Here is a 13497-nt window from a genome sequence, read left to right as displayed (position 1 = left end):
TTCCCTTCGGCTTCTCTGAGCTTTAAGGATCTCCCAAGAGCACCGTGCCCTACTACTTTGTCTCCAAGAGCATCCCATTTCTCCAGTCAAAGCTTTCAAATGTTTCTTACTAACCCTAAATGAGATACCTCTAAAGGCATATACCATCGTAGAGAGAACATTCATCTCAATGACAGTTATCTTGCCCCAGAACATACGCTCAGGAGAGTCCATCTAGCAAAATCAGCTGACACTCCTTCTTTGCCCGGCATCAGGCTAAACTGCATCCTGAACTTCACCTCCTTCCTGGTATCTCTCTCGAGGTAACTTACACACGCTTGCTCCGCCTGGAGCCACAGTCTTCCTGATTGCTATATCAATATATCCTCTCTGATCCGCTCCCTGCCTCGCCCCATCTCTAAAGCTCTGGGTCCCTCTCTGCGACGGTCTTTTCTGGAATGGAGCTTCCATTCTTAATCTCATCCGTCGGCTACGTAACCACCTACCAGGTTGCCCCAGGCTCTATACTTACTTGTGGTGGCCACCCCTCACTTTCTAGCGTAACTTTGCTCCGCACACTATAAGTCACTGGTTGACGGCTAAGTATAAGGGGATTCTCCAGATGCCTGCCGTGTTACCTTCCAATTGAGTCGAGCCGATCCATAGCGACCGACGCATTTTACTTGAGTGTGCTGTTAGATCTGAATCTACATAGCTATGTTGCAATCAAGCCACATATGAGGCAATCAAGAGACCGTTACCAGCAATAAGGAGACAAATACTAAATACCTGTTTTTTCCCCCTTTCTTACAGAGGAAGGCTGCTCCTTAACGCTGAAGAAGTTTGGCCCATTCACAGTGTTTGTTCCTTTATCCACTACACCAATTGAGGTGAGCTGATCTTTCCTATTTTGTGACATTGTGACATTAGAAATGTTGAACAAATAGAACACAACACATTTGTTCGTGCTGTGTCATTGCTTTGCCAAACATGTTTTATCATAAAGGATTCAGAGACCAGAAAGATGTCATTAAGGGCACTGCTTCAAAGCAATGGACTGATAAGGACCGTCATGCTGTATTCGACCGCCTCAGAGCAGGGTTTGAGGGTGGGTATGTGTGTAGCTGAAGACAGTGAGGGCTTGATTCACATAAGTTCTTTATAATGGTGCAATCCCATAGGAAAATATTCAGTGAATCAGTCCCTGAGTCTTTTATCTGTACTTCCAAGTGGAAGTACTTCCAGAGGCCCAGGGAAGGAAAGGATGGCTACTGAGGACATATTCGCATAGGCCTAGAAAAGGGCTGGTTGGCTGTGGATGAACTCACATAGGTCCCAGGAAGAACAGGTTGGCTGTGGTGACTTCTGTGTAGTTAATTATGCCGCTAAAAGTGGACCACGCAGAGGAGAGACAACAGGAACTGGAAATAACACGAATCTTGCAGCGGGATCGGTGAGAAGGGAGTTTTCCCGATAGAGATGGGAAATTGCGCAGGCATGGCCCAGCACTTGAATGATCCTGGTTCTCCCCAATTCATGGTAGAAAACATGTATTCAAGTCTGTCTATGTGAAAAGACCTGCATATGGAAGTCAAACCAGATTAAGATCGAACAGGTGACTGCTAAAACTCACCTGGGATTCTTGATCTCATAAAAAACCAATACTAGCTGCAAAAAGATAGAATGGAAGCAAAACTAAGCTCAGGTATTTCACTCATGAAGGTGCTAAGAAGCAGACTTTGCGCTTTCTCATTCTTTCGTTAATTGAGCTCTTTAGGCTAAACATGAGGGCAATGACTTTCTATGGTTGCGGACTGATACCCTTTTATAACCGCCGATTTTTAGACATATTGGAAGGCAAAGTTTGGAAGGCCACGTTGGTCTTCCTGAATCCACGCCTATAAGTGCAATTAGATTAGAATTGGGTCTCACATCTTGGCGGGAACAATATGTAAAAAGAAGTTTGTCTTTGCTTACTAAAATCATGGAGGCTGACGGTAGCTCCTTGTGTTCTTGTATGACCGACCTTTTAAAAGGTAACCTGGCTCATACCTCCTTTTTGGGCCAAATTTCATAGAAGGTGTGAGGGGTATAGGAAACGATCTCGCTAGGTGTCTCTGACAGTGATTTTGTTATAAAAATGAAAATAGTCATTGGGGACAGAAACAGCGAGTATCGAGATCTACCTAGACTTGCACTGTTTAGAGACAATCACCATTTATTTCTACCATCGGGCAAGCTGAGTCTTTATTTGCAAAAATTCCCATCAAAGAACTAAGGGACCTTTATGTGAAATTTCACTTAAATGCTCTGCCCACCGTAAAAGCTATAAGGCCAGAAATGGGGCTCCCGAAGAACTGGGTGTCTGTCGAGCGTGTGGATTGGCTCCTCTATAATCGCTGGATCATCTGCTTCTGGGGTGTCCTTTTTTCCTGGATCGTAGAATTCGGGTTTTGGGGGGCTTTCTGCAGTCGACAGCCTTGGTTCTGACGTGATGCTCACCCCTAATCAGGCATTTATAATAGCAGTGACCAGATTCCTAGAGGACATTTTTCTGGAATTGAAAAGCAGAGGTGTGGAGGAGGGGGGAGGGGGAGATTGGAGGGAGATCTGGAACTAGTCTGAAACACTTTGTTAGGGGGAAGGGTGTTAAACCAGACTATAAGCTGTTTGCTCTGATAATTTCTTTCTGGAAATGAGGTTTTCTTGTCCATGGTACAATGGTTTATTTTTATTTATACTGATTTAGTGCAAAAGTTTCTTGTAAACTGTAACACATTTTTTAATTAAAAGAAAATTAAAAGATTTGTTGACCATTGCAGGGGTCAAAATTGTAATGGAGCAAAAGCTGGGTATAGCTCCTGGGTGTCATGATTGTCCATCGTGACCCAGGAGCGTCCATAGTCCTCCATGAGGACTATGGACGCTCCTGGACTATGGGTCCAGGAGACCCATAGTCTCATGAATGGAGTGCCTTAAAAATGGCAGAACTTGCTTTTTTTTGCCAAACTGTGCATGCACCTAGAAATGCTGATTCCTTGATCCCCTCTTTCTATAGCAGTGTTGCTGTGTCTTGTACTCTATCCCTGTCTGTTTATGTTCAATCGCTGATCTCTTGGCATGGTGCTTTACAGGTCTTCACTTTTTACGTTGTCTTTACATTTTATTCCCTTTGTTTAACAGTACATCACTGCCAGAGTTTCCCTCTTGCTGTTACATCTTATGTAGGCTTCACGTGTGCTTGCTGCCGCTGCATAGCACATCTCATGTGGGCTTTACATATGCTTGCTGCTGCTGCATAGCACATCTCATGTAGGCTTTGCGTGTGGTGGCTGCTACTGCATAGCACATCTCATGTGGGCTTTACAAATGCTTGCTGCCGCTGCATAGCACATCTCATGTGGGCTTTACGTATGCTTGCTGCCGCTGCATAGCACATCTCATGTAGGCCTTGCGTGTGCTGGCTGCCGCTGCATAGCACATCTCATGCGGGCTTTACGTATGCTTGCTGCTGCTGCATAGCACATCTCATGTGGGCTTTACGTATGCTTGCTGCCGCTGCATAGCACATCTCATGTGGGCTTTACGTATGCTTGCTGCTGCTGCATAGCACATCTCATGTGGGCTTTACGTATGCTTGCTGCCGCTGCATAGCACATCTCATGTAGGCCTTGCGTGTGCTGGCTGCCGCTGCATAGCACATCTCATGTGGGCTTTACGTGTGCTTGCTGCCGCTGCATAGCACATCTCATGTGGGCTTTACGTATGCTTGCTGCCGCTGCATAGCACATCTCATGTGGGCTTTACGTGTGCTTGCTGCTGCTGCATAGCACATCTCATGTGGGCTTTACGTGTGCTTGCTGCCGCTGCATAGCACATCTCATGTAGGCTTTGCGTGTGCTGGCTGCTGCTGCATAGCACATCTCATGTGGGCTTTACGTATGCTTGCTGCCACTGCATAGCACACCTCATGTAGGCTTTACGTATGCTGGCTGCCGCTGCATAGCACATCTCATGTAGGCTTTATGTGTGCTGGCTGCCGCTGCATAGCACATCTCATGTAGGCTTTTTTACGTATGCTGGCTGCCGCTGCATAGCACATCTCATGTTGGCTTTACGTGTACTTGCTGCTGCTGCATAGCACATCTCATGTGGGCTTTACGTATGTTTGCTGCTGCTGCATAGCACATCTCATGTGGGCTTTACGTATGCTTGCTGTCGCTGCATAGCACATCTCATGTGGGCTTTGCGTGTGCTGGCTGCTGCTGCATAGCACATCTCATGTGGGCTTTACGTATGCTTTCTGCCGCTGCATAGCACATCTCATGTAGGCTTTGTGTGTGCTGGCTGCCGCTGCATAGCACATCTCATGTGGGCTTTACGTATGCTTGCTGCCGCTGCATAGCACATCTCATTTGGGCTTTACATATGCTTGCTGCTGCTGCATAGCACATCTCATGTGGGCTTTACGTATGCTTGCTGCCGCTGCATAGCACATCTCATGTAGGCTTTACGTATGCTGACTGCCGCTACATAGCACATCTGATGTAGGCTTTACGTATGCTTGCTGCCGCTGCATAGCACATCTCATGTAGGCTTTACGTATGCTTGCTGCCGCGGCATAGCAAATCTCATGTAGGCTTTACATATTGCTTGCTGCCGCTGCATAGCACATCTCATGTAGGCTTTGCGTATGCTGGCTGCTGCTGCATAGCACATCTCATGTAGGCTTTACGTATGCTAGCACATCTCATGTTGGCTTTACGTATGCTGGCTGCCGCTGCATAGCACATCTCATGTAGGCTTTACGTATGCTGGCTGCCGCTGCATAGCACATCTCATGTTGGCTTTACGTGTACTTGCTGCTGCTGCATAGCACATCTCATGTGGGCTTTACGTATGTTTGCTGCTGCTGCATAGCACATCTCATGTAGGCTTTACGTATGCTGTCTGCCGCTGCATAGCACATCTCATGTAGGCTTTACGTGTACTTGCTGCTGCTGCATAGCACATCTCATGTGGGCTTTACATATGTTTGCTGCTGCTGCATAGCACATCTCATGTAGGCTTTACATATGCTGGCTGCTGCTGCATAGCACATCTCATGTAGGCTTTACGTGTACTTGCTGCTGCTGCTGCATAGCACATCTCATGTGGGCTTTACGCATGTTTGCTGCTGCTGCATAGCACATCTCATGTAGGCTTTACATATGCTGGCTGCTGCTGCATAGCACATCTCATGTAGGCTTTACGTGTACTTGCTGCTGCTGCTGCATAGCACATCTCATGTAGGCTTTACGTGTACTTGCTGCTGCTGCTGCATAGCACATCTCATGTAGGCTTTACGCATGTTTGCTGCTGCTGCATAGCACATCTCATGTGGGCTTTACGCATGTTTGCTGCCGCTGCATAGCACATCTCATTTGGGCTTTACATATGCTGGCTGCTGCTGCATAGCACATCTCATGTAGGCTTTACGTGTACTTGCTGCTGCTGCTGCTGCTGCATAGCACATCTCATGTAGGCTTTACGTGTACTTGCTGCTGCTGCATAGCACATCTCATGTGGGCTTTACGCATGTTTGCTGCTGCTGCATAGCACATCTCATGTAGGCTTTACGTGTGCTTGCTGCTGCTGCAAAGCACATCTCATGTGGGCTTTACGCATGTTTGCTGCTGCTGCATAGCACATCTCATGTAGGCTTTACGTGTGCTTGCTGCTGCTGCAAAGCACATCTCATGTGGGCTTTACGCATGTTTGCTGCTGCTGCATAGCACATCTCATGTAGGCTTTACGTATGCTTGCTGCTGCTGCAAAGCACTGCCACTACACCTGCTAATCCATCACAGCATTTGTATTTATGATACCATCTCTTTCTATGATGCGACCTTGTTCACTCTGCCTCTGCTGCTCCTGTGAAATCAGGTGCTTATGCTTAGTATGCATCAGATCTATCTTCCAAATCAGATGCTACTATAGCTTTGTGTCGGGGCGTAGGGCAGTTCATGCTTGACATGTCTTCTAGAGGTTTGCCATTTCATCTTTGATGCACATTTCTAGACATACTCTTAATGTCAGATAGATATATTTGTATGGCACCAGTTGGTAGCCGAAAGAAGCTCCTGGTAGATGCTGGGGACAAGCTAACCAGGGTCCTCTAGGCGCTGTACAGGAGCTAGATAGCTCCCAGCCATTGTATGATCTGCCACTGTATGACGAAACCTTCCCCATGCTTTAAATCCACAGGCTCTCTTGTATGACTGAGACCAGCAGAGTGTCCAAAGTAACGATGGAAGATTCGGATCTTGCATGCTAGACTTGTCTTGGCGAACATTCTGATCTTTGCTAACAGCAACTACCATTGAATCCTAAATAACCTTGAAAACTTTTCAAACAGCATTTCTATCTTCCCTGAATTCCTAAATCACTTTGGCTACGTTCAGTTAATGATTTTAACTTCTGTAAAATTGCAAACACACTTTAAAAAAAAAATAGCCATGTTTTGAAAAGGTTAAAATTATGTTCATACATTTTAGAACATTGGATTGTTTAAAAGTTATTGAAAATGTTCTATAGTTTTGCTGTAGATTCTTTGTCCAATTTCTTCAAAATAAAAACATGTTAGCTGTGTTCATTAGAACAAGTAGAAAAGCTTTATGGGTGTTTGAAAAGTTATTTTCATCAAGAGAAACGTATGCTTTTGACAAAGAGTGAACATTTATTTTACACTGCCAAATAATAATAAGGCAGAGATATCAGCAACATGTGAACATTCTGCCCAGTTTGGTGAGATTTTCCCCAGGACCTTTCTTCACAGGTATCCCCAAGGAAGAGAAATGGAGAGTATTCCACCCCTCGGTGTGTGTGTGATCTGCTCCCAGTTGTACACCCATGCGCTAGCAATGTTCCAGCATGCCACCTGGACCTCTGTACTGTAGTCCTCCTCTGAGAGATCTCTGGTGGCTGAAGCCCATTCTTCTTATCTGCCCACAGAAAGACCTGGCTCCATCCTTGTGCAAACTGCACATAATCCCCGGCGTCCACATGGCAGCAGATCTGGCCCAAGTGAAAACCCTGTGGTCCCTAGCCGGCGAGGCAATGGAGTTCAAGGACAAGGTAAGGCCTGTGCACCAAGCCTGTTCCATGGTGGGCCTGCGACTCATGGACTTACAGCTGTGGTGCTCTGGGAGGTCACAGGTTAGGCAAGGTCCTGGCCAACCACAGGTGGGCCTGCCGGAGGGATTCTAAACTGCAGCCTATAGTTCCAACAAGCATTAGGTTCCTGTCCAAACCAGGCATATTGGTGACGGGAGAGGGGAATTGGTGGGTGTCTGCAGAGGAGGGAGGTCTGTGCACTTGTGCACTATCAGATAAGCAAGTGCTGTGGTGAGTGATAAATGTGGCGACTTGTGGTGTTAATAGAAGAGTCAAACGCCTGACACAAGATAACTAAGTGGGTGGGTGGGAGGTTGGTTGACTCAAAAGTGGCAAGACTCTGAAGAGTACAGAAAAGGTAAGGACCCATGTGTGGGTGCACAGCTGCAGTGGGCTGGAGGTTGATGGACTCACACCTGACAAGTAAGATGAGGACTCAGTACCATCAAACAATGCCCTGGTGGAGAGTGATGGGGATTGGTGGATTCAGGGATGACAGGTAAGGAAACACCCCTGCACCATTAAACAGTAACCTGTTAAACCGGTGGCCTGGAAGCCTGCAGGGTTCTGTAGTTTACAGTAAAAGTAAGGACCATCAAACAAAAGCTCCAACACATTTTCTGCGCACTTGGGTTCCGGCAGACCACTCCTAAAGTAGATTTCCTTCTACCTCTCCAACGGCGACCATCCAACTCAGATGGAACCCAATAGATCTCAGTGCTACCCAGTAGCCTGCAGGGTTCCACAAGGCTCCGTCGTGCTCTTTGTTATCTTTAACCACCACATGGAGCCCCTTAGGGACTTCCTCACCAGCACTGATGCCAAGATACACCAATACGCAGACGATGCACCACGTTACCTAAAGACCAACTGCATCAATGGCATCCATCGACACACAAGAAAGTCTTGCCCCTCACCTAAGTATGGAACTCAACCACCTACCAGAAGCTCTACTCTTAAAAGACCAACATTATTCTCCTCAGAAACCTCACCAATCCTGCCCAAGTTCACAATTGGATGACTGACAAAAGCTCAACAGATTTACGCCTCATCTTTCCTCCAGTGGAAAATCTCTAGGCTTTACTGTGAACTGTGACCTCAAAACACACCATACCAAGAAGACTCAAACAGCATGGTATCAGCTCACACTCCTCCGAAAAAGTCAAGCCTTACATCCCTAGCACTATTGTCCAAGCCCGGCCGATCTCCCATCTGGAAAGAGTCGCTGATGCCACAGCAGCCCCACTGTAACCCATTCAGCATGCCACAGCAGCTCCACTGTAACCCGTTCAGCGTGCCACATCAACCCCACTGTAACCCATTCAGCGTGCCACAGAAGCCCCACTGTAACCCGTTCAGTATGCCACAGCAGCCCCACTGTAACCCGTTTCAGCGTGCCACAGCAGCCTCACTGTAACCCGCTCAGCGTGCCACAGCAGCCCCACTGTAACCCCTTCAGCATGCCACAGCAGCCCCACTGTAACCCGTTCAGAATGCTACAGCAGCCCCATTGCAAACCGTTCAATGTGCCACAGCAGCCCCACTGTAATCCGCTCAGCGTGCCACAGCAGCCCCACTGTAACCCCTTCAGCATGCCACAGCTGCCCCACTGTAACCCGTTCAGAATGCTACAGCAGCCCCACTGCAAACCGTTCAATGTGCCACAGCAGCCCCACTGTAACCCGCTCTGCGTGCCACAGCGGCCCCACTGTAACCCATTCAGCGTACCACAGCAGCCCCACTGTAACCCATTCAGCGTACCACAGCAGCCTCACTTTAACCCATTCAGCGTGCCACAACAGCCACACTGTAACCCGTTTAGCGTGCTACAGCAGCCTCACTGTAACCCATTCAGCGTGCCACAGCAGCCCTATTGTAACCCGCTCAGCATGCCACAGCACCCCCACTGTAACCCATTCACCGTGCCCCAGTAGCCCCACTGTAACCCGCTCAGCATGCCACAGAAGCCCCACTGTAACCCATTCAGAATGCTACAGCAGCCCCACTGTAACCAACTCAGCGTGCCACAGCAGCCCCACTGTAACCCCTTCAGCATGCCACAGCAGCCCCACTGTAACCCGTTCAGAATGCTACAGCAGCCCCATTGCAAACCGTTCAATGTGCCACAGCAGCCCCACTGTAATCCGCTCAGCGTGCCACAGCAGCCCCACTGTAACCCCTTCAGCATGCCACAGCTGCCCCACTGTAACCCGTTCAGAATGCTACAGCAGCCCCACTGCAAACCGTTCAATGTGCCACAGCAGCCCCACTGTAACCCGCTCTGCGTGCCACAGCGGCCCCACTGTAACCCATTCAGCGTACCACAGCAGCCCCACTGTAACCCATTCAGCGTACCACAGCAGCCTCACTTTAACCCATTCAGCGTGCCACAACAGCCACACTGTAACCCGTTTAGCGTGCTACAGCAGCCTCACTGTAACCCATTCAGCGTGCCACAGCAGCCCTATTGTAACCCGCTCAGCATGCCACAGCACCCCCACTGTAACCCATTTACCGTGCCCCAGTAGCCCCACTGTAACCCGCTCAGCATGCCACAGAAGCCCCACTGTAACCCATTCAGAATGCTACAGCAGCCCCACTGCAATCTGCTCCGTGTGCCACAGCAGCCCCACTGTAACCCATTCACCGTGCCCCAGTAGCCCCACTGTAACCCACTCAGCATGCCACAGAAGCCCCACTGTAACCCATTCAGAATGCTACAGCAGCCCCACTGTAACCCGTTCAGCATGCCACAGCAGCCCCACTGCAATCTGCTCCGTATGCCACAGCAGCCCCACTGTAACCCGTTCAGCGTGCCACAGCAGCCCCACTGTAACCCGCTCAGCGTGCCACAGCACCCCCATTGTAACCCGCTCAGCGTACCACAGCAGCCCCACTGTAACCCATTCAGCGTGCCACAGCAGCCCCACTGTAACCCATTCAGCGTGCCACAGCAGCCCCACTGTAACCCATTCAGCGTGCCACAGGATGCCTCGTCATAGAAAATTAGACCGTATTAACCAGATCCTCAAGGAGCTGCACTGGCCACTTCTTCAAGCACACATCATGTTCAAGTCAACCTCCGTTACCTGGAAGAGACCCAACGGCAATAGCATTTTACAGCTGGACATCGGCTTAAGGTTGGTTGTGGATGCCCTGTACAGACTAGGGTTCAGTGTCTTTTATTATGAGGTACAACTATTTCAACAGTATACAATCATTGATAGCAAAGTGAATGAACCTTTAGGGGCTGGGGCTTTTTAAAAATGGGCAACTGACTATGTGGACCTCAACATTTACAGCATGGATGGCAGCAATACTTTCGAATGCTTGGGAATAATGGTGTGCACTACAGGAATATCCTAAAGAAAGTGAATAATCTGGATGTGTCAGGTGATCTACATTTGTACATGGATCTAAGAGGTTTTCCTGGGAGAGCATCTATTGTCAGAGGGAAGTATGACCTTTCACTTTGCCATTATATCATGACACAAACCCATGAGGCAGGTCTCCGAGTGGGCTTGGATTCTTGGCCTGATAATGCTTCCATCCGCCCCATTGTTACGGTCATATCACACATCGCTATCAGATTTTATTTTATTATGGATGAGTCGGTTTGTCTCGTTTTCATTTCCCACATAATACTGAACGGTATTACCACCTATGGAGGAATGTAGCGCTTCAGGTACTCGCCTCTTTTAGCAAAAGTTGGGATCATATAATAGACAAACTGAGTACATTGACTGTGAGTACCCTCACCTTGACGATGAGCTCAACGAGCACAGTCAAGGCATGGCCAATTCCAGAACAAAATCCTTCGCCCCTCCAAAAACAGAAAAGACAAACGATTGATTCACACGCAATCTATTAAGAACCATGCATACATAACTGGAGCGAAGCTGGAGTACGAACTATATCGCTGCTATCTAGGGCAAATTCCTCATGCGCTACAGGCAACTTAACAGTGATCTCTAAAGCTGAGAAACCATATCACCCCGATTGCCTCATTACTGTTTTAATTTTACCCTGAAAACTATGCAAAATACGATTACTCGAAACAATATCACACGCTAAAGTGAAAAATATTGTCTTCTCATATTTAATACAATGATAGCGACATGAGCCATGTACGGGACCCAGGTCCAGTGGAACCAAATCCAAGACTCACAGAATTCCAATTGGAAGCAAGTAAAGAATGAGGGTGTCCAACAGATCCTCGCCCTCCTGTAGGTCTTGAAATATGCAGTGGTAATCTCCCTGCCTGAGAGACCTTTGTCCAATCCCATTGATCTATCGAACTGCAATCCGATTTGTAATCGGCTTTATGTGGATAAATTGAGCCAAAAGTCTGTGGTCAACCAACTTCAGGCCTTTGTTGAGACCAACCATCTTGGCGATCGTTCACAGACAGGGTTCAGACACCAGTACGGAGCTGAGTCAGTCATCATGGTCACCTGTCATGACTACGGCTATGGGCAGATCGGGGAGGCACCACAGCACTAGTGCTTTTAGATCTGTCTGCGGCCTTCAACACGGCCTTACATGCGCCACTGACAGATACGTTAAGGGATATCAGCAGAAGGTTTGACTGCCCCTTTAAAGCTTGAGATCCTGGCCATTGGTGTACGGGGTATGACAGGGCACCACTCTTTCCCACTCCATTTTAATATGTATATCAGTCCCTTAATTAGGCTAAATAAAACCCTTGGGGGTTCACTTTTACCTGTGCCAATGACACTCAGTTGGTCTTTCAGATCAGGGCAGATATCATTTTAGGTCTTTCTTTCCTGGCAATCCATGGGTGAGTGCAGCCGAACAGCTTAAACATGTGTCCAAAAAAGGAAATCACTGTTGTTGGAAAGCAGCTGGATTCATGGGCCTTTAACCATTGGTCTTCTCAGCTGGGTAGCTGACCCCAACTCACTCATTTAGTCAAAGGTCCCGGGGTACTTCTGGATGTGGCATTAATCGTGGAACTTCAAGAATTCAGCGGTTGTGAAGACAGGCTTCTATAAACCCCACTTTTTCAGATGATGTTTCCCCTAGCGCGGCTCACCAGATTGAGTTGAATCCAGGTTGTTATAGCTTTGCTCCAACCATATTGGGCTATTCTAATCTTACCCAAATTTTTCATAAATCGATTTTTGGGATTACAAAATGGGGCAGCTTGACTACTACTAATTATGCAACCTGGCAACATGAAAGAAGGGCTGTTTTACCGTTCACTGGCTACTCCTAAAATACAGACTTCAATTTAAATCTCTTTGTGTGGCTCAGAGAACGTAGGTGCGGCCCAGGACTGAAGTTTACAAAAGAGCAATTAGAAAAATATCTCCCTACACGACCCTTGAGATAGGAAGCGGCCCTACTCACGCTTTAGGTGTGTTTGACCGGCTGAGAACTCACTGTGACAGACTGTTAGACGAAAATCAGCCCGCGCGACAGACTGTTAGACGAAAATCAGCCCGCGCGACAGACTGTTAGACGAAAAACAGCCCGCATGCGATCAGTTCTCAGAGGATGAAGCGCACTCACACCAATCCCCCACCCCCCCTATCTCTCTTCCCCACTTCCCTGATTCCCGTCGCCTGGTCCACTTCAGCCCTGCAGCGTCAGATCTGTCCCTCTAACGCGGGTCGTATCCGACACCGCAGGGTCCCTTTTTCTTCATTTTTTTTTTTTTGGTCCCCTGCCTCCAATATTGCAGAAGCAGGGGATACCCTCGCAACTCCCCAAGGCTAATAAATACCGAACATGGGGTACGGGGGACATCCCCTCAACCCCCGCTCCACCTGTACAGTATGTATTAGCCTAATTGTTCTGCTTTTTTCGATGGAATGGTACTGACCAAATTCGGTCAAATGTATCATTCGATAAAAATACGAACAATTATGCTAATACGCTACTCTCCATTGTTACACAACCTGGACGCTAACGTATCGGTGGTGCAGTTTTTCCGTGTGGACCGCTGCTCTTTGGTCATCTCTCCCTGTGGCACTGCGTCGCCTCGAGGACCATGCAGTTTAGAAAAGCTCTGAAGACCAATGGCTTATGTCCAACCCGTGTTATGTTGCCCCAGATCAGCGGGCGTTAGGACCTAGGAGGCCACTCTAGTGGTTACAGTGCAACGCAATCAACTTTATCAACATTTATTTAGAAAGAGTGGAAAGGGCAGCATCACAAAGTTCCCATGAAATGGTCAAGGTACTGCATGCCGGGGATACGTGTAGATAGGCAAGGCCAGAAGGGGTGCTATGGGTTCTTGCTGTAATGCACACTACTAATGCATAGCCAGGCCAGGCCTACTCTGTGAGGTCGTCTGAATGAGAACGAGGGGAGCTGCATAACATTTTGCAAACATTT

General features: G+C 48.0%; 1 protein-coding gene across 1 annotated transcript in view; it reads left to right on the top strand.

Annotated features, from left to right (window-relative positions):
* The window catches only part of STAB1 (stabilin 1), a 1160316-nt gene that overhangs the window by 302302 nt on the left and 844517 nt on the right, over window positions 1–13497 (top strand). The window contains exons 11-12 of the mRNA XM_069643183.1: window positions 793–869; window positions 6973–7095. Of these exons, the coding sequence (XP_069499284.1) occupies window positions 793–869; window positions 6973–7095 (200 nt within the window). The remainder of the gene's footprint in view (window positions 1–792; window positions 870–6972; window positions 7096–13497) is intronic.

Source organism: Ambystoma mexicanum, chromosome 2p (assembly GCF_040938575.1).
Source record: "Ambystoma mexicanum isolate Mex_15411 chromosome 2p, UKY_AmexF1_1, whole genome shotgun sequence".
In the NCBI taxonomy this organism is placed as follows: Eukaryota; Metazoa; Chordata; class Amphibia; order Caudata; family Ambystomatidae; genus Ambystoma; species Ambystoma mexicanum.
The sequence above is the reverse complement of the archived record's forward strand: the minus strand, read 5'-3'. Positions and strand labels throughout refer to the sequence as shown.